This window comes from Bacillus rossius, chromosome 6 (assembly GCF_032445375.1).
Source record: "Bacillus rossius redtenbacheri isolate Brsri chromosome 6, Brsri_v3, whole genome shotgun sequence".
Lineage (NCBI taxonomy): Eukaryota > Metazoa > Arthropoda > Insecta > Phasmatodea > Bacillidae > Bacillus > Bacillus rossius.
This window is the reverse complement of record NC_086334.1, coordinates 43,785,225-43,810,266: the sequence shown is the minus strand read 5'-3', so window position 1 is coordinate 43,810,266 and position 25,042 is coordinate 43,785,225. Positions and strand designations below refer to the sequence as shown.

The 25,042-nt window shown below is 40.0% G+C and overlaps 1 protein-coding gene across 8 annotated transcripts in view; it reads left to right on the top strand.

Moving 5' to 3' along the window:
• Window positions 1–313: 313 nt before the first annotated feature.
• Window positions 314–25,042, top strand: part of LOC134533107 (trithorax group protein osa-like) — a 132,651-nt gene continuing 107,922 nt past the window's right edge. For 2 of the 8 annotated variants that reach the window (XM_063370366.1, XM_063370365.1), the window contains exons 1-2: window positions 315–422; window positions 17,267–17,526. In XM_063370366.1, coding sequence (XP_063226436.1) covers window positions 17,357–17,526 — 170 coding nt within the window. In that variant the 5' untranslated portion in view covers window positions 315–422; window positions 17,267–17,356. Of the gene's footprint in view, window positions 423–14,209; window positions 15,255–17,266; window positions 17,527–25,042 lie in introns of those variants that run through there. The other 6 variants (XM_063370358.1, XM_063370362.1, XM_063370361.1 and 3 more) reach the window with 6 other exon arrangements.

Genomic DNA, 25,042 nt, shown 5'->3' with positions numbered 1-25,042 from the left:
GCGTTCATCGTTTTATTAGACGTCACGTCAAAAAAATTAAAACACTCTCTCTCTCTCTCTCTGCCCTGTGGATGGCCGCAGTCGTATCGGTTCGAAGGCGCGTGCCGCGGGCGAGAAACGAACCCGGGAGCCCGACACGGTTCGAACTCGCGGCCGGCCACGCCCCGCCGAGACCCGACCGGCCAATGGGCGCGCGCGGTCCTCCCCCTTCTCCCCGGCCCCTGCCGCGACCTTGGTGGCGGGAGGTGACGTCAGGCGGTAACCGCCGCCGCGCCGAGTGGAAGGAAGTGAAGTGTAAAAAACACGGCGGCGGCGGTGAGGTTAGGTTAGTGTCTGCGCGCGAGCAAGGCCTGTCGCGTCGCAGTGTGTGTGCGGGTGTCAGTGTGCGGTGTTCACCGGGTCTGCCGGCGGCAGTCCTCGAGGTAATTAATTCGCGGGAGAGGGGCAGCGTCTGATTTAGACTCGCCTGTTTCCGGAGCACGTCCGTTATGTTTATGTTTTCAGGTTATTTCAACCGCTTTAAAACAAATATATCCTGTTTAAAATTGTTACTTTTGACTAATATTTTCCCAGTAGAGACCCTGTCATTACGCGGAGTGTTTTGATAAGTGCGATACTTTCTGGTGTGTTTAGCTCGGTATCTCACAACTGGCGCGCAGTCTTCTGGTCGTGCATGGGGCAGCTGTGAGATTTGAGTGGTAACCATAACATTACATGGCGGAGAAATGAAGAGAATCTGCTAAGGGTGTTTTATTTCTGATAATTACTCTGAAAACACGCGTTTTAGACACTTTCGCTCTACCAATAATACAGTTTGCAAACAAAATACGTAAGCAAAACTACCCATCCGCCATCAGCGTATTTTTTAATGCTTTTCGTAAACACACCCTACTCGGATATATTGATCAGTTATCAAACCGTGTGGTTTCTTCTGAAGATGTACACACCGTGCGTTAGAAGATATCGATCCGTAGGTTTTAAATCATGCCAACGGCGTTAAGACAGATATAGCGCGTAACATAAAGTAGCAGACAATGAACAGCTTATATTACCTTGAAGAATGTGTATTATGACTATAACGTTTAGCCTGGTTGTCATTGACAGGTTCGAGTCAGAATTCGAATGAGAAAATTAGGTTCCGGGTTCATAACAAGAAAACAAGTTGAAAACATTTATGGTCTAAAGAGTTTCCCAAGGCCTTTGGAGTTTGGAGCTCATTTTCTTCTTTATTGCAAATAATAGAGAAGGTTTTAAGATGGAACATTGAGCATCTGTATAAAGTTTTATTTAACAGATTTCTACAACCGCTGCAAAACGTATCTCTATCGTAAAAATGATTTCTTTGAAATAACGAGGAGTAAAATCATTTCAGACAAATGTATGGAAAATAATGGCGTTGCCACCAATTATTTCAATTAAATAATTGAAACGACATTGACAAGTTTTGCAGGGATAGTGGTAATTTGTTTAATTAAACATCAGTTTGCTTAGGGTTACATCTGAAATAATTTCTCTGTTATTTGCAACTTAAAAGGCGTAAAGCAGTTTTAGGAAGCACTTCACGCCATAACTCATGAGTTTTTTAACTTACATTTTCGTGATTAATCTGTAGCGAATTTTTTTTCCCCCGGTTAAACTCTTACTAATCTCGTTTACTGTGAAAACAAAAGTGTCTACTTCTTGACTATCCTTAACCTTTTCATGAGCCAGCTGAGTAATTATAACAATTTTTTTTTTAAATTTTAATAATAAACAAAAACATTAATCATTGCATATTTTTTTTGCATTGTGAATATGGAATTAGGGAAAGATTATACAATGGGTAGAGAGACCCGGGAAATTCGCTGGTTCAGTGACCTCCAGGATAGACTCCAATATCCTCTACACACTCGGGCAAATGCCAACTGTTCATTGGCTGCTGACTTGTGAGTCGTCTCGACTGTGTGGCCTGTGATTCGACACTTATATGAGTGGAGGTCTCTAATTGGCCTTCAGTCCTCCAGATTAACAGTGAACCAATGTCAGAAGCAGCACTAAGGTATGATTATTTGAATTTTAGCATTACATGTAATGAACCCGCGAATTTTCCGGATCTCTAACAATGGGGTTGTTCTCGTGCAGTGGACTGAAACGTTGAAGGCCTCCCGTTCGTGTTGACGACGGGTGGCCCAGCGCCGCGCCGCAGGAGAGTTTATCTTGTTCGGAGCGCGAAGGTCGGCGTGTCGCGTCAAAGCGAAGGTCGCGTACACGCATTGTTTTTGTCCTCGCCGCGTAGGTGAGTCACACGACTGAGTACAAACTGCTCAGAGCCAGCGGACCGGTAGCTTCATCCCCCGAGTGTCCAGAGGCGCGTTGATCGTTTCATTTACATTTTCTTGACATTAGCTAGAGACCGGAAAAATTCGCGATTTCAATGACCTGTGGGATAGACTCCGTGATCCTCTATGCACGCGGGAAAATTACTTTTGCTCATTGGCTACTGACTCGCGACACGTGTTAACTGGGACGCTCGTGATTCGATGCTTCTTTTGTTGAAAGTTTTTCATTGGCCGAGTGTCATTCAGATAAACTGTGGCCCAATCACTGATGCAGTAAAAAAGGCAAACGTATTTTGATTCTAGCCTAACACGAAATGAATCCGCGAATTTTTCAGGTCTCTAGTCATTACTGTTTCGGTTGGTCCGACGACTCTTCTGTATTTGTTGTTGCAGGTAGCAAAATTTTCCATTCACAAGGTATTTACTGAACATTATTTTCGAGCCTTAAAAGGCCACGCAAATTATCATAATGAACACTGGCATTACTTTTTTTTTACCGCTATTACGTAATCTTGGTAAATTTCTGTTGGGGAAATTTGAGACGAAACACGTGGGCCTATTGTCAGGTACTTATAACAGTGTCGTATACAGGATTTTATTTTAAGGGTTTGTTTTACAACTACAGCGCTACACCCGCCTCGTCTATTGTAGGATTCCACTGGTAACGACTTGCAAAATTCGCGATAACCTTTGGAGGCAGGCTGTAATGTATACCATAACACAAATTCAAAGGCATTGTAATTGGATCGTGCGTATTTTGACATATTGACAGGCTCTGTAGGTCCATAACTAATTTTTTTTTATAAATGCATAAGTACCAACTCTATGCAACCGGGCAAAAAGGAAAATGTGGTAACAGCCAATGAACAAAAATTACTGACTCGTTTATCATTAAAAAAAACACAACTTTTTCTGGTACATAAGCATTGGTTACATTTTTATTTAGAAATGAAAAACGAAAAGGTTTTGCAAGTTCTTAAAAACATAATTAAATACAAATAAGAGGTGTGCTATTGTATAATTTATACCTACTAAATATCTTCTAAAGCCCTATATTCTTTCCATTTAGGGAGGTATCGACCCACAGGCTATGAACTGGCATTTAATATCTCATTAATTATGTTTGCTACACAAGAAATCGGACCAACTCGTGTCATGTGAAAAATTTCAGCTTACAGTGATATTTAAAAATAAATCTGCTATGTATGGGGGTGGGGGAGGGGGGGGGGGGTAGCAGGGCACCTCTTGCTTTGATTATAAACACGCCCTTTGTTCAGGTAAAGGCTTTGATGGAGAAAATTCAAATACCAATGCCAATAAAACATTCACGTGATATGAAAAACTCATCACTAGTCTATTTTCAGCACGTAAGTGTGTTTCTGATTCCCTGATTTAAGTATTGTCTATTTCTAACGACTTTTGATAATGCGCGCAACTTGCATTGCTTGTTTACATCTGCCAAGCAGACATTGCTTATATTTTCAAACGGATGCAGCGGATTTCAGGGAGGGGATTGGATTGTTCATATACAGGTACATTTTCCCCAGCCTATTATCTGTGCATTACCTGAAGTACGTATAGCCTACACATCACGTAGGTTAAAACGAGAAGTTCTGATTAAGATGGGCCCATGTTCTAATAGGCGCTTTCCCCCAAATTAAAAAAAAAATATTTTTAAGTTAAACATTTAAGAGTTATAAATTCTGCAACAAATATTATTTAGATATTTGAACACCAGTTGGAAGGACCTTATTTTATATCACTTTGAGTACTGTTATATATTTAAGAAGATTTTTAATTTTCTTTGTGTAGAAGGGGCTCCTAGCACTATCTTACCTGGAACTTCTCAATTGTGGGTGATGAGATAATAACTTCTGTCGAAGGTCGTGTCCTTAAGAAAGTGATTATGTAGCCAGGCCGGTGTGAATCGCGACTGATAGCGAGGCATTCAAGGCCCGTGAGTGCAAGTCCGGCCTTCTATTGTTCGGAAACAAGGCCGCGTGGATTCTGGCCTTGTATTGCTACGATGTGCGGAAATAATCGACAATGTTAACCGCAGTCCGAGCGATTACGTGACGCTGGAGTTCAACAAACACGAAATGAGAATATAGACGTTTTATCCCACAGCCAGTGGTAGTAAAACCCTAAAGGGATAGCAACACCAAACTAAGTCATCGTAACACACGGATCAAAAGTATGAACGGAGTAAACAAGTGACCTAATTAAAACATCTGCTATTAACAAAGACTTGAAATCTAGCCATACTGTCATCTGGTCTTGGAAATGACTATGCGCCGATGAATATCTATAATGTGTGATCGACTAAATCGATGAAATAGCATATAGGCATGGGTCATGGGCCACATATTGCGCATCCCCCTACTAATACCACAGATTTATAATCTTAACTCATTAATTATTTATCCAGGTTTATGAATTGTATGAACACTCTTATCTCTTCTTCAGGGAACTTTTTCTTTTGTTTCTATTTATTTTCTTTATGTTTAATCAAATCGACATTTTGATTTGTTCAAACATAATGGCAGTTAAAAATTCAAATCGTTGCAGTAAGACGAAAATTTGGAAACAAAATTGTACACAACATGCGCTGATTACTTTGACGCGCGAGGATTCGTTTAAGGAAGAATAATTTAATGTAGAAAATCACGAATTCATCCACGTAAGTTCGAACGCAAGGTAAAAAATCAACAATTGCTTGAGACCCGAGAGTTTGGAGTGCAATTTAGTCTCTCCTGTAAAATACTGCCACGTTTATACTGGGCTCTCAGATCTGTTGATATAACCTGAGAGACAACGACACTATGAGTATATAAATATAACGAGCTGACCACACTAATTAGCAGCTGTGTGGCAGGGTTTGTGAGATCTAGCAGTAACTTCAAAATAACTCTGAAATATCCAGAGCTATATAGTTAGTGCGGGTTCTGGAACTCAATTTTTAAATAAAACTCAAGATTAGGACAAAATAAAATTACTTTTATAACTTTCACGAAATGTATGTATTTATTGGTTTTTAAAAAAATCTGTTCGTCCATATAACCACTAAAATTAAAAACAATTAAAATGAGGAGGTCAAACTTAATCTAATTCAGGTCGCACCAAATCTTTTAAGTTGTTTATTTTTTTCGTGAAAATAAATTATTTTACTTTATTAATGCTACTGTAATTTTTAAACTTAAGCACTCTAAAAAAAAAGAGGGAAGATATAGTTTTGATAATGACTCTTCAAGACACCAGGAATGAGTTTTAATATTTGCCAATCTTTCTGACTCCCCATTCAACTGAGAGACGTCCATACCACTTAAAACCCACCGGCCTTACCCCCTCTCTCCCTTTCAGAAAATTGTAAGTTGGGTCCGCCACTGACAAAATAAGTTTTCCCTGTCAAACAGACCAGCACAGTCCAGTGAACGCGAGGGCCGTGTCTCAGTGCCTGCCGCGCCGGAGCGAGCACGGCGACGGGAAGTTGCTGTCGAAGCGGTCGCGCTTCGCCGACGGAGCTTCCCAGAAACCCAGTTCCCGCCTGACCCCTTGCCGCGACGCCGCGGGAGGATGCGTGTGGGATATTTTTACTGAGCAGGTCCGGTGGGTTGGCACGCCTGCAGCCGCGCGCGATGGCGTGTCCTCTGACGGGTACCCGGCCGAAGACGGCGATAGAACACGTTGCCTCGCCGTCTTCGCGTCGGGGCGAGCGCGTACACCGCCGGACACAGAAACATGACTGCCTCGCCCGTCTTCGCGTCGGGCGAGCGCGCCGGACACAGAAACATGACTGCCTCGATATCTTCGCGTCGGGCGAGCGCGTACACCGTCGGACACAGAAACATGACTGCCTCACCGTCTTCGCGTCGGGGCGAGCGCGTACACCGCCGGACACAGAAACATGACTGCCTCGATATCTTCGCGTCGGGCGAGCGCGTACACCGCCGGACACAGAAACACGACTGCCTCGATATCTTCGCGTCGGGCGAGCGCGTACACCGCCGGACACAGAAACATGACTGCCTCACCGTCTTCGCGTCGGGGCGAGCGCGTACACCGCCGGACACAGAAACATGACTGCCTCGCCGTCTTTGCGTCGGGGCGAGCGCGTACACCGCCGGACACAGAAACATGACTGCCTCGCTATCTTCGTGTCGGGGCGAGCGCGTACACCACCGGACACAGAAACATGACTGCCTCGCTATCCTCGCGTTGGGCGAGCGCGTACACTGCCGGACACAGAAACATGACTGCCTCGCCGTCTTCGCGTAGGCGTCGGGGCGAGCGCGTACACCGTCGGATACAGAAACTTGACGCGCTGTAGCAGTCGCCGGTGTAGTTTAAACTGTCCTGCCACATTGAACTTGCGACTGTTCGAGTTGCTGTTGTGGAATAAAATCTTTAAATTTCACGGTCCCCTATATCATTTCGTAGAAAACCGGACTCAGGAGAGTACTGAGTGAACACGTAACAATGAAATAAACAATTCATGGCTCCCTCTTTCCCTCTCCTACAGTGTTTCTTCAAAAACAATTTGCATAGGGTTTTACGTCACACAACTTTTCGCAGAAGCTAAAGACAAGAGTAGCTCCAAGCTCTGCCGAGTTTCTAGGATAGAACTCACTACACTCGCCACGTGAACGTGTCGAGTCATTAGCGGGCCGAGCACCCTCTCCGGTCACGAACGAGCGGGCTTATCACTGAAACTGCAGTCTGTGTGTAAGAGGACCTTGAAACGCAGCCTCCAGATAGCTAAGCCCGAGGAACTTGGCTGGTCCGTATTTCCGTTAAACGCTGTCTGCGTGCCGAACGCTGGTCGGCAGGTCGATCAAGTCACGTCGTCGATCCTCGGGGCTTTAAAGTGGCGCAGACACTGTCTGGTGAGAGGTTGAGAAGTGTCACTGAGAACTTTTCCCCGAGAAGATTCTCTACCGTGCTTTCTATTTGGAGTGTGGTGCCAACACCTCGCCAGCACAGACCGAAAGTTATTTGGTCGACAGGCACTAGACCGACACACACTCCGGAAGACAATTGACCAACAGGCACTAGACCGACAATCACTACATAGGTCCAAAGTAATTTTAGGGGGCAGTATTTTTTCGCGGAAAAACCTGTAGGCTCATTATACTGCAATAAGGCATGCCCGCACTAGCGATTTTTCCCTTGTGATTGGCGACCGTCTGCAAGAGAAGCCATTGCCGTATTTGGACGGACCATTCAGGACGCGTTTGCATTCGCACCGGATGGCCAAGATTCGCTATTTAACTTCTTCCAACCTGTGTTATTCTGTTAAGGATAGGACGATGATAGGAAAAGTAGGAAACGAATGGGAGTGTTTCAAGTTTAATGTGCCTCGAAAAAGTCAAATCGACGGTTGTTCCAATCGAGTGGAAGAGAGATAGATGCGGCGCAAGCACACAATGAGCGTAACGGGACACAGCGTAACGGGACAATGTTCGTAACGGGACTCTTTTTTGTGCGTGCAGCCGGCGATCATCGATTTATTAGACGTTGTCACGTCAAAAAAACCATGGCCCTGTGAATAATGCGTGGTTCCAAATGCAGAAATGTTTCACGATCTTGTCACGAGCTTCACGTGAGGGAGTGGTCCAACTAGGCGGCCAGACGAGGCGTCGAATGGGGCGTCAAATGTGAAGTCTGTGTAATGTAACTGTACTCAGATTTGAAAGTGCTCGCGAAAGTATTAAGTACAAGTGGCACTCATTTTCCAACATGGCTCTTGCAAAGCAACACGTGGTGTTGGCTAACAACTACACAACCCCGTGAAGTCGTCGAAGAGCACTGCTGACGGAACGAGAACCTAGATGTAAATGCAAAATCACAGATATTTGTAAATTTGTACACTTGCATGGAAACAACTGTATCACTACAAAATAATGCTCGCAGTAATACTGGGTTCGGATTATTAACCTGGCATTTATGCGTTGTATTGTCCCAGTACCAACATTAGTTATACTTAAATGTAAACCACTCCCTGAATAGCTTTCCAGTATTAACTGCGCACATTAATAAGGATAATTGACTAAATAAAGTCAAAATTTTTAATATTTAATTATCTTTCCTGTGGCTTAAAATATTAAGCTTGAATTAAAAATTTATTAAAATGTAAAATTATGCGTCTATTTTCATAAGAAATACTCATTATTATCTCGTAAAACGTAATTAATCTATGGAAAAATAACCACAGCCAAGTGTTGTACAAAGTTACAATATCTTTCTTGTTGAAATTTTTTTTCTCCTGTGTACTACTGTTGAGGATTTGAGAAGTGCATGGTTTGACAAATTCACAGCGCACACGCGGATTCTTGTTTCCCCTGCATGGCTTATAACTTTCTCATGGGTGGGGGGAAGGGGGTTTGGGAAGTGGTGGTTGACTCAGCGGGGCTCTGCGTGACTCAGCCTCGCGTCCCGGTCAGCCAACATTACGTACTCAGCCGCGCCACCGCAGTTCCCCTCCCCCTCATTTTCGACCCTTTCATTGTATTTGGTCTGCCAAGAGCCTGGCGACTGCCGTTCGGTCGGCGAGGGTGGAGGGAGTGAAACTACTTCTTTGGGCGCGATGAGAGTAAAATTTCAAGGCTGCATTTTCACGCCACGTTTTCGTGAAACATTTGCTGTGAAACGTTTCAGACGCGAAAATGACACAGAATATGTACTTGTCCAAAGGTATATAAAGAGAGCACTATGCTATACAAGTTGCTGGGCTCGTTTTCGTTCTCCTTTTTGTGCGATGATTCGTTCCCGCAAAAAAAAAAAAAAGAACCGGGAAAGATAGATGAACGAAAGAATAAACAGAGAGTGTGCGCATGCGCTTGCTACAGGAAAAATATATAGGTATCCTATACAGTCAGCTGTGAATGCCTTTAATTATATATTTGCTACCAGTGCGCTCGCGTTCATCCTTGTTCGACCAGCAGCGTAGAGAGCGCTGTTGAGACAGTCCCTGCATTTCCCGCATAGATAACGCTACCTGGTTTGAATTCCATAAGTCGTTCAGAGATTTGATGTGTTCCAAATGGCAAAATTGTTTGAAGAAGCAGTAACGCGCACAGTTTTTCGATTAACCGCTCGTGTGTAGCTTTTGTCTTCAAAAACTTTATTCTTGTGTATGAAATCGATAAATAGGATAAAACCAAAACCCTGAAAACCTCAGGTTTCTAAGGTCTATGGCGTCTTTCGGTTCGTAACTCTCCCACTTAATAATATTTTTGAAATAGTAATAATATTTTTGTCTTATTGGATCAGCTGGAGAGCAAGTGACAGCGGCTGTGACGAATGAATTCTGAAAATTAGCGCTATTTTCTTATTGTGTGAGAAGCGTTTAGTGTCTTGTCGATGAAAAGATCTGTCCCGTAGAGTTATCTAACATAGGCCCGTATGACGTTGACACGAAAACCGCCGCGACACGTGTTGCTAACACGAGATAATTAGTTTAGTGTCCATTGGCGAAATCGACCATTGTATTCATAATCCTGCATTCCTGACGTACTTCCCTCTAGCTAACCAAATTTACGTCAGGTTATACGAGTCACACTAGCCCCGTTGCAGTGCTACGTGGACGTTTAGCGGAAGGACACTACAGCCGGATACACAAAGCTCCTGTGACTTTTTAATTTAAACGGGAACCAATTGCGAACTGTTAGAAATTACAGAAAATTTACGCACTTTTCAAGAGATAATGCACTTCAAATAAACAAAGGAATTAATAATTGAGCTTTGTAGAAACCTCGCCGGAATTCAAATTCCGAGTTATTTGTTCACTCCAACATTATTATTGTGATTTCAATTTTTAATTTAGTTGTATCAGTGCCCATAAAATTACGGAACTCTACGTGGATCTACAAATATACCTAAATATTTTATTTTATTTTAAGAGGGAAAAAATAACAGTAGAGGAACTTACACGCATTCTCCGAGCACGTTTAAAAACTAAAAGAAGCTGATATCGTCGGTGAACTACTGTCCTGATGCCTACGAAGCATATGCAATATGCATGCTTTATTTCCGATTATCGGACTGAGATTATTATTTTATAACAAGTTAAATTGAAAAGTTTGGTTATAGGTGTCAATGGACTACATGCTCACGAATACACACTCGACTGTGCTTCTCCGCAACTTGGCGCACCTTAATCACGGAACACTGTTAAAACTGAAGCGAATAAGTGACATTTGAATGCGAAGGTTTTTGAAACTGCTTCGTTGGTTGCCTGTCATAGTGCGACAAGACCAGTAAAAAAAAATTGTTTTAAATTATTAAAAAAAAACACATTTCTGCAGAAAAAAAAACACAGTCACAACGGTATTGTAGATGTACGTTTGTCATTCACAAGGGGATTACAACACCGGCATTCATAAAATACAGTATTTACTTTTACACGTTCATTCCACGAAAATTCACGTACACTTGTGTGTTGCAAATTCACATTTCAGCAACTAGTTAACAAAAAACATTCGTGTCCAATAAAAACTTAACTGTATACTCGACATGCTTGGGTCACTAGACCAATATCATTCCGGTAAACATGTCCCAAGTAAACACTCTCTGTTTTCCTCTGGAACTGGACTTCGACCCCTATAAAAATGTCCGTGTATTTCATTTTTTCTCCGTTTTACCATTGAATATATATAATGTATAGAAGTCGCGAGCCCAGGTTAAATTTTCTGTCCGGTTTCTCAGAAGAATTGTTGTAGTTCCAAGCTCCGCCGCTGCGATCGCTTTCATCGCTGGGTATCGGCCGTATACGCCCCTGGCGGTATTTGGCAGAACTAGGTTAACCAGCCCAGTCGTGACATCATCCTTCACCCCCCCCCCCCCCCCCGCGAAAATCCCAGACCAACGATTCAAATTACCCGGCAGGTCTTATCAGCATCGTTAGGCGACCTTGAAGAGGAGCTTCCCTTACCGTCGTTTGAGAATGATGAAATCCCAAAAGAAGCTAGCCACGGAAATCACTGAATGATGGGATTCTGTACCCGAGTGAAGTGAAAATTAGCTATTAAAACTTTGTATTGGGCCAATCGTCAGTGTTACGTTCAAAATATGGTTTTATTTTAAAAGTAAACTACTTATTTAAACTATATTTCGCGTTTGTACAAATTTACTTTTAGATATTGGCAAGGAAAATCAACATACCTTAAACAACCTTCTCTTATTCAACGTTATCTATTAAGTAGTAAAAGGGGTAGATATTATTTTTAAAAATAAAAATAAAAATGTAATCCACTAAATCAGTATTGGCAAGATATATATATAAATTCAATATTAAAATACGCACATTAAAATTTTTTGTAATTAACTTTTTTCGGTAATAAAAATTCAGGATGATTTTGGTTTAATTGGTTTACGTATATTGCTATATTTTCTAAATCACATAGAAAAGGGAAAACAGTGCATCAGTGAAAATTCAAAAATTTAGTTTAAGTAATACTAGCCATACCAAAAGATCAATATGCGAGATAAGAAATTTGGTAACTGCTCTACATTTCAAATAAAAATGCATTGGTTTCATGAATACTGAAATGTATGCGTAATAAGGCATATTATGTTATTATACTAAGCATGACTCTAACTAAAAAAATTACAGTAATTTAAAACGATGGCAGTCTTAACATACAATAAGTGCGCGAGCCTTAGTTTATTTTTTAATTGGCTTCTTCGTCAGATGGAAAAGAGTTAAGTTTTCATCAAGGAAAAATATATTCTCAAAGTCACTAAACTGGGAGATAGAAAATAAGGTAGGTACTTAATTTTAAATAAAAGTTAAAATAGACTTACGCTAAACCAATTAAAAATAAGTCGTAAAAATATTTTTATTTATTAAATATGTTCTATACTTGACAGTTCTTTGTGTATAATTCTTCAAAAATCTTTTAAATTTAATGCATATTTTCTTAAAATGGTAGAATATCAGCAATACCCGGAAATTACGTGAGCAAAGCCACGGGTTATTAGATACACTTTTATTATAAAATAAAAACAATTATGCATTTGTAAATCACGAATGTGATATTTTGTTTATTGCTTCACAACATTCATTTGCCAGTCTCAAATTTCATCGTACCACTTGTCAGAAATGTCACCAAAAATGAGAGATAGTTTTTTTTGACGAATTTCAATTACGAGGAAACCTTTCGCAAGACTTTTTTCTTCGCAGTAGTCACTGGGACACCATTAATTTAAATCCACTAAGATAATAAAATTGTATGTATAATGATTTGTTTTTGTATATTTATATAACTTCCCAACCAATTTTTAATGATTTTCATGTGAATAAAAACATGTAAAGCAATTTAATTAACTGTGTCATAATACTTCTGATTAGATGGAAATACAAACTTTTCATCAGTAATATACGATGATAAAAATATTTATTATTGCAAAATAATATTCACTGTTCAAATGCAAATTTAAATAGATTATTCATACATGTTTCCTGCTAATTAATGGTTTAAAATAATTTTTTAGTATAAAATCATTTTTCTCTTGTGTTAAAATGGGTTGCTAAAATGAGGAATTATAAATTATGTCACTTACTAAGTCCGTGCACAGATTTACACAAAACAGCAATGTAAATAATCTTTTTTGGTAGTTTCTAATTTTGTGCCCTGGATAACATGAATTTGGTTTAATTCATACCAAAGTGAATTTTTTGAACAACTTAAATTGATGTCATAAATAAATATTTATTTTATATTAAAAATCCACAAACAGTTTTTAAAATATAATATTTATCACGCCAGATGGAATAATAAACAAAAAATAGCTCTTATATGTTGTCTGTGTTTAAAGAATTAATTGTATTATATTTCATGGAAATAATATTTACCTTTCGGTTATTAAAAGAAAATATATTTGTATTCAAAATACTTGCGCATCGTTTTTACGAGCATAAAGGCCGGGATACATTCGCAATAGCACGCAAACAGCACACAGATAGCACACACGCACAGAGATAGCACAGAGCTTGATGCTACATTCACGCACAACACAACACAAAATAATACCGGAAGCAATCAAAAAAGTTTTTTAAATGTAAAACTCCCGTTCACAATTTTGGTCACTGAAGTTGGCATACGTGACGTTTGTTTAGATTCGTGTGTTGTTATTGTGGTACGGTTTTCGTTAAACCCAGAAATATTTTAAATATTTCAAAGTTTACGTACAAAACACAATGAGCATTCAATAATATATATCACTGTTTATTTCAAATCCGGCTTCTTTAACACATTCAGACACAGAGTTCCAAGCATTTAATTTAGCTTCTTCATTTTTGTATCCTGCGGATCCCCTGTCATACAAAATATTTTTACTTTCTATTACAGCTATCAAAAAGCTATCAAATGTGCCTTCCATTTTTATGTTATCGCGTGTTTGAAAACAATAACAAACTACTCAAGTCAAGAGCACCAATACTTTCGTGACAATTGTTCTTTTATAAGCCCACTCGAGTAGTACTTAAACTGTTTGCTGATTGGCTACCACCATGGTCGCGCACAGAAAATAACCTAAAAGTTAAAAGTTAATGAACTTTCTGTGCGCCGATCCTGTGCTATTTTTCTGTGCGCGTGCTATTTGCCAATGTGGCAGCTCATATCTAATAGTGTATGTTGAACTTCTGTGCGTCTGTGCTGTTTGCTTGCTATTGCGAATGTAGCACGGGCTTAACTTGTGTATCTAACCTCAAAGCAAGGAATATAAAGAGTGGGAACTCAATGCTATAACAAACACTCTTATTTTCTTTGGAGATCCGGGAAATGTGCGTTATTTATAAGCAACATAACATAGTAAATCGTTAACTTTTCAGATCTATGTTGGCAAAATTGATTTTTTTTTGTGGTCATTCGCTACTGGGAATATTCACCATATAACGTTTAAGATTATTTATTTTGAATTACGAAACAACCAAAACATTATGTAAAAATGCTTCATCTTATGTTAAAAAAATTATAAACTGCATAGCAACAAAGTATGACATCATACCATTAGTTTCAGTTACTAATAACAACACGTGCACGCGTTTGAACAGTCATCGCAGCCATAGTTGTTTCATAGCTACCAAAATCATTCAACGTTGTCAAGAATTATTCCAAATTATGTTTTGCCATTTTACTCAATGCGCCACTCCGTTAACACAACATTTTATAAATTCTGAACTACGAATGTCAGTGGGAATGTACACTATACTGTACATTCCATTCTGATACGCTTTAAGAAATTTCTGTAGTTTTCTTATTATTAAAACTTAATTTTTGATGTTGGCATCTTTTAACCGCACTTTTTTTTTTTTTCGGTGGCCGTACTCCTCCAATTCAGTTGCGCCCGCCCGTATCTAAGCGCTCGGATTTCAACAAAAGGCACCGCCTCTCGATAGAGTGAAACAGAGAATTACGCGCACGACCTTGAAAAAAGCGACGCTACAGCGCTCTGGCGTGGAAGCTGGTAACTACGAGTACCCTCTTGTGGAAAGAAGAGCTGTCTAGCGGCGGAGCTAACAACTACCTCAGTTTTGGATCCGAAAATTGGAATAATAAATCCTATCCCCTCGCGACTTCTATAAGTTATATATATTCAATGGTTTTACCAAGTATCTGAGGAAATATTTTTCCTCTGTCGGTCGTTCAGTTTGGTCCCGGCCCTGCTGGCGACCCGAACGTCTTTCTACACGTCGACCCGCGCGGAGATAACGTCGTTATCAGCACGCGTCGTTTCGCTTCCTTCTTCCCCCCCCCCTCTTCTTCACGACCACAATCCCCCATCCCTTGTTTCCGTAGTGGCTTCCCGGCCGAGATCTCAGTTGCGCGCGGTTTGTTCCGGAGTTGGGTTGGGCTACGAGGAGTGCGACGTTATCTCAGTCTTTCCACGTCTGAACGAGAGCATTTTATTTGCGAACCACAGCGGGAAAATATAGACGTTAGTTTGTTTCCGCAGTATCAGCATGTTAAAAAAAAATATTTGTGTTTTTAAATATTCGGCTTTAGTCTGCGCCACGTAACTTGTCTTAACTTTGACTGTTCTCTAAAGAATTTACCAGTGGTATCCGTCATATGATGTTTGTTTACGGACAGAGAAAAAACACACTGAACTGCTTACAAACATGTCACTGAAAAAAAAGAACAGTGGCAGAAGGAAGGATTACGTAGACCAGTAGTACTGCTTTTGAGAACTGTCAAATTTGAGACAAGTTACCTAAACAAATATATTTAGAACGCGACGATACTGAGTTTTCTACAGGAGTTTCGAATTCTAGTTTGGATGCTGGGATCAGCCATTGCTAATCTTTCGCATGGAGCTATAATGTTCTTGTTCTTGCGCGTTTTCTTTTCTTTTAGCGTTTCAATGCCAGACAATTTATAATTTTAATTTATTTTTTTTCTAGTATGTTTGTGTCACATATCACATGCAGACCCACTCTTTCTCTTTTTCGTGACTGAAGCGTCCCATTAAGACATTTCCCAAGAATCAGTGCTGTGATGATAAGAATTCCACTTAGAATTCCGTGGAATAGCATATTTCTATCATTTAATTTTCATACAGTTTCTATTAGTTCGCGTTTCGTTCAATGCATTGAAATTTTAGCGCTAGGTAATTTTATTTTTAAAATCCTCTAATAACCTCGATATCTCATACTTTTTTTTTTAAATTACTGCAAAGGAACGAGTATGCATCAACAAACTAGAGGTGTAGTGCGTTCTAAATAAGTCTTACAACATAGAAAAAAACCTATATTGATAGGGGCATCATATCAGAAGGACTGGGGTGGGTTAGATACTTGGGTCTATCTTTTCGAAAGTACAGAATTTTTTTGTTGGCTCTTTTTTTTATTCAGCAAAATAATAAAACATCACACGTAAAAATTCACATATTTATACGTACAAATAACGATACAAATTTGAATTCATAATTTTTTTGAATTAAATATTTATGTTTGGCTCGTACACTCTGAATTCCAAAATTTTTAAAAGGCTTTAAATCCGCGGTTATTTTACTGTATATTTGTTAATACTTTAATCAGTGAATTTCTACAGTTAATTTGAGTAATTTAGCAGTGCTTTTTTATACTAATGTTTCAATAAATGCCACTCTTCATGCAAGGACATATTGTGAGAACTTTTCACCAGGATTTTCAGTCATTATAACTGCACTGAATCATCAGGGACGGAACCAGACTAGTTTCCACCCGGGGCAAGAACTCCTCTTGGCGGCCCCCCCTCCCCCATTTTTTTTCAAACCAACCAAACAAAAACATTTTCCGAAACCACCACATGTTAATTCAAACTAAATTATTCCCAAATATATTTGTGATTTAACTTAGATGGTAAAAAATACTTATATTTATTTACAGTCATTTCGTTTTTTTTAAAATATATATATCGCAAGTTGGATATTCCGCGAAAAAAGTTTTTTTTTTTTTTTAAATATTTCACGATGTACATGTATGTATCTTTCCATACGAATAGTTGTTTTCCATCTGCCCTCCAATATCTATTATTTTTTTGTATTCTAACACTGCGCAGTGGCGTAGCCAGGATTTGTGTATGGGGGGTGTTAAGAAGCATGGAACCCCCCCCCCCCCCCCATTAAAGCGGGTGGTCCGGGGGTCCTCCCCCGGGAAAATTTGGATTTTAAGGTGTAAAATAGTGTTATTTTAGCAGTTTTCGGTACTTAAATTTAAATATTGTAATGGTAAAAAATTATTAATTTTAAAATGAATTTTTTTGTGAGTGATGAATAAGAAATTAATTAAAGGTTTTGGTGCTAAGGTGGGGGGCATTTGAACCCCTAAACCCCCCCTTCCCTGGCTACGCCCCTGACACTGCGATATTCAAGAGTAAATATGTATAGTCTAAATTACTCTGGCAGTTTAGCGGCCGGGGCACGAGCCCCGTTAGTGTAAGGGTGGGTGGACGTGATTCCGGAAACAGGCGGGCTAGAGGGAGGAAGGGTAATCGAGCCGGAGTGACGGCGCTGCAGCAGCAGGGGCGCAGGCGAAAGAGAGAGAGAGAGAGAGAGGCATGGCGGCCAAGGTGGACCCCAGCGACCCGGGAGTGCGCCGGCTCGTGTACAACATGTACCGCGGCATGCTCAGCAACTACAACGACCAGGCCAACAGCATCGTGGGCGCCCTGCCGCGCGACCGGGTGCGCGAGGACCAGGGCGTGGCGCGCCGGCTCGAGGAGATGATGTGAGTACCCGCTCCCTCGCTCTGGGAACACCACATAACTTAGAAACACACAACTTAGAACTGTCATAACTTAGAAACACGCAACGCAGAACCACACAGCTTAGAAACGTCATGACGTAGAAAGTCACAACCTAGAAACACACAACTTTAGAACTGTCATAACTTAGAAACACGTAACTTAGAAACACGCAACGCAGAACCACACAGCTTAGAAACGTCATGACGTAGAAAGTCACAACTTAGAAACACACAACTTTAGAACTGTCATAACTTAGAAACACGTAACTTAGAAACACGCAACGCAGAACCACACAACTTAGAAATGTCATAACGTAGAAAGTCATAACTTAAAACTGTCATAACTTAGAAAATTCTTTGTTATGTGTTTCTAAGTTGTGTGTTTCTAAGTTATGACAGCACCCCTCTCGCTCTCTGCTGTCCAGGGCTCGCCTCACGTGTCATAACCATGATACGTGCATCACCTGTCAATCTAACATCCAAGATAGGTACTAAAAAAACCCTACATAAACTCATAATTACCCACTGGCCTCAAACATTATAAAATATCGTTTTAAATAGAAAAAAATATCGATCGCCCCATTCCTAGCACTGCCAAAAGTTATTGTAGCAACTTTTTTTTATGAATTCATCAAAACAAAATATTTAAAGCAAAAAAATAAATAAAAACCTAAAAATTAAATACTGGTTTGTTTTTTTAACTCAAGTAAAATCATTACTGAAATTGTTGTGTGTAAACGTCGAATTTATAAAATTAGACTATTTCCTAAAATTTCAGTGTGGAAATAAATTTTCTTATGAAATTCAAAAGTAAAGTCAACTTAATCATCAAGAATATATATAATGTTGATACATGCTGGACCCTCTCCACCACAAAACCCTAGCTACGGCCCTGTCTACGGGGGATTTCGGAACAGTTTTAATCGGTTTATATACACTACCGCAGCTTCCTTCTGTTCCAGATACATATATGTACATTTCCGCCCTACTGGTCCATCAGTCTGACTCCTTTCACGGACTTGTGACTTTGTCTTCTGCGCAGTACCCCATCTTGCGATTTGCCAATACAATCGTCAACCGCAGCTCGTGCAAACAATGTCACGTGCTCTTGTTTTCATTTCGTATTTGAACGGGGCCCGACCTTTTGTGTAAATCGAAAATTCAGTTTGACGACGCGGTTCGTATTTTGAAAATTGAACTATTCGCGCACAAAAAAAAAAACACTCGCGTCACCAAAACTCGGGCATGGAAAAGAGCTGTGGTGGATTCAAACGTAAAAGATGCGGCCACTGACGTGCATTATGGGTAATGTGTTTGGCAAGCCTGCAGCTCGGCGTAGAGCGCACAAATAAGATTACTGCGAAGCTTGTGTGTAACTTCTCTACTCCGATGTTCGCCCTGCGAGTTGTGCAGTAAGATCACGTGAGACGTGGTCGGAATTGCACTTCGACATTGCAATATGTATAACCAAGGGAATTAAGGACAGAATCAGCCGTGTCTTTTGGCAAGGACAATGACCGTCATCTGTCTGAAATGATTTCGGCTTAGCACAGCGAACCGGGATAACGCTGGCCGGAACAGAATTATGAACCGAGCCATCCAGAACGCAAGTTCGTTGATCTACGCCCTGTTCTCACTAACGTGTGCTGCCTGAAACCTTACGTGTATATTAACGCTGAACGTTAAGAGTATTGTGAATTTGTTGACAGCAATAATTCAGCTGGATTCACAGTTATGATACATAAACGAATGCATTGCATTGCGAAATTGGTTCACTGTTTATTTCTAATTCCTTTAATTTAGGTGATGATTTTAACATCTAGTTGTAGACTTAGTAGATAAGTATTATAAGTTTAACCCTTTAGAAACAGCGGACCATCAGAGATTCTTTATATATATATATTTTTAAATCATAAATTAAATTTCGATCGGTATTGGAGAATAAAAACGTATCTTAGGAACTTAAAAAAAAACATTTTTAACATATTTTCTGCTTATTAATCGCGTCTTTTATACAGATAAATGACGATATTTATTTTCAAAGCAGGAATTGACTGAGTAATGTAATGTCTCGTCAATTTCTTGCCATACTTTCCCCCAAAAAGCTATCCTACTCTGCTCTCGTCGGCTGTTTCGCCATGCACAAAAAAAAGTTGATAAATTTTGGGCAAAAAAGCACGGCATCTCTCCCATGCCCAAGACCGTATCATGCGAAGTTGTGAATCAGTAGTTTCTAAATCATGGCGGTCAAATCTAGTGCACACTTCCCAAGTTCTGTGTTACTTAGAGTTTGTTCAACTAGGTGGTAGTACCTAGCCTAAATTATTTTTCTTTCATAGTTTCATGTATTTGCTCATTGTTTTAAATAATATCATAAGATAACTATCGTTAACTGTCTATAAAGTGTTTTATGATGTTAAAAGTATTTATTTAATAGTTTTAAAAAATTATAAAAGCCAAATCTATGTCAACCCTAGCATTAACTAAGATCATGTAATCATGTGAAATTCAGTTTTAAATGAATAGTTGTGTGTAACCTTTGACATGAATTACTTAATTTTTTTACATATAATTAATAGATCAAAAAATGTGAGTTGCTGAAACCCTTTAAAAAAAACTCGGATTTGTCAGGTTTTGGGAAAATCATTTTTTAAATGATTTATGAATTATACCTAAACAAATATTAAGTAATATATGTCAAAGGCTACACACAAACGATTAATTTAAAATTGTATGCGTAAACAACTCGATTACATGCGTTAAGATCATGCTAGGGTTGACATAAAAATTGCCCTTTAAGTTTTTATAAACCATTGAATAATTAACTGTATAAACAATTAACGATGGTTGTATTATGAATTTAAAAAATAGAAACTATGGAAGAAAATGTGAGCGAGTTTTTCATTATTTGCTAGTGATGTGTAACACATAACATTGGTAACAAGCAAATTCATGTGTTCTCTCGTTGTAAATAAACTTATAATACGAAACTCGGACACGAAATTTAACGTAGAATTCTTTCAAATAATACCGAGCGTGAAAAATACACGCAAATTGTGTTTTCAACTACAATTCTTGACATGAATGACACGTAGTTTCCGCTCCCACCGCTATAATTCGCTGCCGGAGCAGCTACGTTGACTTTAGAATCACTCCATTTGCAGTCCACAATTTTTAACTATGCAATGAAACGGCTCCGATAAAACCGGAGTAGGCTTGGAAAAAAAATACTAAACCCCGGCTTTGTTCCTGATTTTCGACAGTGAATTTTTATTAGAATACTGCCCATATTGTTAAAATTCATTAAACAGTTCATACTATAAAAATTCCCTTCGGCTTTGTGAACTTTGGTTCGCGCCATCCTCCACAGATGGCAGCACCGTGGTTACGCATTTCCGTTCCACGCGACTTCCGTTCCATTCACGAAATTACACCTACCAAATGCCGTACACCGAGAGCTAAGATGTTTTGCACATAAAAAAAGGTTGGTTGTTTTACGGACGATAGTTTAACGTGACAACGTCATAACAAAACATTGATTAAATGATTGCATACTTTTATGAATAAAATTGAATCATATTTATTGAATTATCACTATTTTGTATGGATACAAAGAAGGAGTGAAATGAAATCTACAATTTAATTGATAAATTTACTTTTATTTGCACTCATTAATTAAAATATGTTTATTACTTTAACGAACAGATTATTTTAACTATAACTTTTATACATGTTTGCTATTTAACTTCTTCCAATCTGTGTTATTCTGTTAAGGATAGGACGATGACAGGAAAAGTAGGAAACGAATGGGAGTGTTTCAAGTTTAATGTGCCTCGAAAAAGTCAAATAATCGATGGTTGTTCCAATCGAGTGGAAGAGAGATAGATGCGGCGCAAGCGTACAATGAGCGTAACGGGACACAGCGTATCGGGACAATGTGCGTTACGGGACACTTTTTCGTGCGTGCAGCCGGCGTTCATCGATTTATTAGACGTCACGTCAAAAATAAATAATTTAGGGTACTTCCCCGGTAAGTGTCGGGAGGCGATATCCCGAAGCGATGCGCTAGAGAGCCGCGCGCGTTTCGGAAAGCAGCCGCGCGCGATGTCGTAACTGTGCTACCGGGTCAGCGGCGGCTGCATGATGAAGGGGTGTAGCGGGGAGGCAGCAGGGGACGCCGGCGGAAACTATACGAGGACTTCCACCTCTTCGCCCCGCCCTCCCCGGTGGAACCACTTCACACGCGCCGCATTCCTTGCGTCCTTTCCCTCCGCGACAAGCTTCTTCAACTCTCCCACTCTCCCCCCCCCCTTCCCCCCTCCTTCCAGTAACCACCACCGCTCTAACACCTTTCCCTCCTCTTCCCGTGCAGCAATAAATCGCCTTTCAAGGCCGCCTCGTTGAATCCTCGATTCATCTTCGGGAGACCAGGCCTCTACATACCACACTATCCCTCTATTTTATGATCTTAGCTCTCGGTGTATCGCATTTGGTACGAGTGATTTCGTGAATGAAACGGAAGTTGCATGCAACGGAAATGTTTAACAACGGTGCTGCCATCCGTGGCGGAATACGCGGACCGAAGTTCACAAAGCCAAAGGAATACTTTATAGTATTAACAGCTTAATGAATTATAGCAAGATGGGTAGTATTTTTTTTAAATATAAAATTCCTCATCAAAAATCAGATCCAAGGCCGGGGTTTATTATTTGTTCAAGTCTTCTTCGCTTTTATCGGAGAAGTTACATTAAATATTTTAAACTTTCGCTCTCCACATCTAATGATTCGATAGTCGACGTAGCTGCTCTGGCAGCGAATTCTAGCGGATGGTGCGGATACTACGTGTAATTCGCGTCCAGAAATTTAGTTTAAAACACAATATGCGTGTATTGATCACGCTTGGCATTATTTAAATGATTCTACGTTAAATTTTGTGTCCAAGGCCTGAATTTCGTATAACACGTGTATTTTTGACATGAGTACACATTAATTTTCTCATTACCGAGGGATTAAGCTGTAATATCACACAAAACTTTCCATTTAATAAAATAAAGAATTTTTCTTCTGAAGAACAAGGCTAGTTTTCCAGTGGTTGTGTTTGTAAGAAATTATGTAAGTATAGGCCTATTCATCTGTCACACTGAAAACTTAGCTGTGAAAAAAATGCACTCGTTCGTGAGATGTACTGTAATTGAAAAATGTATGTTGGCAGGGACTTCTCCTCCTTTAAGCTAAAATAAATGCATCTAAGTCTATTGAAATGCTAGGGATTCTAGTGTGTGGGAAGGGGCGACATTCGCTCAGTAACGCGGCAAAACTTCGCACGTATAGTCTGTGTCACGCAAGTTGTATCAAATTTGACAGTTCTCAAAAGAAGTTGCAACGGTACGCATTTCCAAACCCTTTCAAAGCAGCAAATAATGTTTTTTACGAACACTCAAAATCACTTGAAATTACTTTTCAACGAGCAACAGAGGCAGATTTTTTTACGTAGACGTTTGGTAGACACTGGATAAATTCGTGGGTTCAGTGACCTCCAGGATAGACTCCACGATCCTCTGCATATTTAGGCGAACGTCGCCTGTTCATTGGCTACTGACCTGGGTAACATGTGATTCGATACTTTTATGATAGAGTATCTCTAAATTGATAAGCTTCCTCCAGACTATCAGTGAAACAATAGCGGAAGAAGAACAAAGGTGTAATAATTTGAATTTTATCATATCACGAGATTAATCCGCGAATTATTTCTGTCTCTAATAGTTGGAAGGGACCGGAGAAATTTGCGGAATAATTTTTGTGATAGAATAAAAATTTAAAAAATAAGTTTACCTCTAAGCTGCTCCCGATATTGGCCCACAGTTTATGGGGATCAATGAGAAACCATCAACGGAAGAAATAGAGAATCACGGGCTACCAAGTTGGTACGACTCACCAGTCTGCAGCCAATGAACAGGTGACATTCGCCCGAGTTGCAGAGGACTAGGAGTCTATCCTAGAGGTCACTGAAAAAAAGAGAAAATTTTCTGGTCCCTAGCCATTGGCACTACTTCTGAGAATCGTCAGACAAGTTACACGATACAGACTGTATACCCTTGGTCACAGCGGGGGTAAAGACCTCGCAGACATGGGCATGGAAAGGTCGTGTCGCGCTCGGCTCCGACCCTCTGCCGGCGAGAAGTGAAGGGGGAGGCTTCTCGCGGCCTGGAGGTCACGTGACCCCGGGGATGGGCAGGGAGAATCTGTGCCTTGGAAAGTCTCTCCCCGCGACCGGCGCATGGGAAGTGGTCCAACCCGCGCTTGCTTGCTCCTTTCCACGGAGGTAAGAAGCAGGGGGAGGGGGATGGTGTGTACAGTCTTCGCCAAGTTAGTTCTTGAAGTCAAAATAAGAACGACCCCTTACCACCTCCCCTTTGCTATCTGCATAGCAAGACAATTTTTTGGTTTAAATGAAGTTTAACGCTAGTTATCTTCAGATGTGCTGGTATTGTCACTACATGCTGGTATTTTTACGATACTTCCTAGCGAGTTCTTTTCAATTATTAAACAAATTTATAGCATACTAGCAGTGCGCCCGATGGGATTTCCCAAACTTTCATCCCCTATTTAACCCCCTTATGGGATGAAATTTTCGAAAATCCTTTCTTGCTGCTCAACTACGTTAAATAAGAAAATCCTTTGCAAAATGTCATGCTTCTAGATCCACCGATTTAAGCTGTGCGTTGACTGTCATTCAGTGTTAGAGTTTTTATTAAGTAGATTAGCCTTTATACAGCTACCTTGCGTTTTCTATTCAATCCCTAGCCAGTTCACTTCGACTTCAGAACAGACACCCACTCTACCATAAACCAGTACCTCCGTGCTCGTCTTACCCGAGTCGGGGAGATCCTGTTCCTCTGTTGTTGTGCAGACCTTTACTAAACTGCCTGCTCTATCGCCTGCGGAAACCAACTATCCACCGACCCCGAGTCAGACACCCGGATAATCCGCGTTCGTGCATCTTCGGATATTTCGTTTTTCTGTTGTAAAAGTAAAAGGTTGGTAAGGCTATGTCCGTTACATAAACACAATTCTCTCCAATATTTTCATTTTTTTCCCCCCCAGGACGTTATGTTTTTACTCGTCTAGGTGTTCGGAAATAAAATGAGAAGTTTGGTTGAATTCGGTCAGTTGCATAAATTATGCGTAAAATCGTTTAAGTACAAAATCCTCGAAAAATTTAGTTATTTTTTATGGTTAGGTTTTCGCATTCACGGGTGATCGTCAGTTTCATAAATGTTACGAGAATCGTTTTAAATGTATTTGATTCGAGACGAAAATTTGTACTTTTTCTTTATCCCCAAGAGGGTAGATTTTCGTACTTACAGATTTTCGTAACTAAATTTGAACGTTGATTGGGTTACGTGAGTAGCATTTAAAATACTTTAAAAATCTTTATAAAATGTTTATTTTCGAAAATTTGCGATTATTTTTAACCCAACTGTGGATTTTCCCAAGC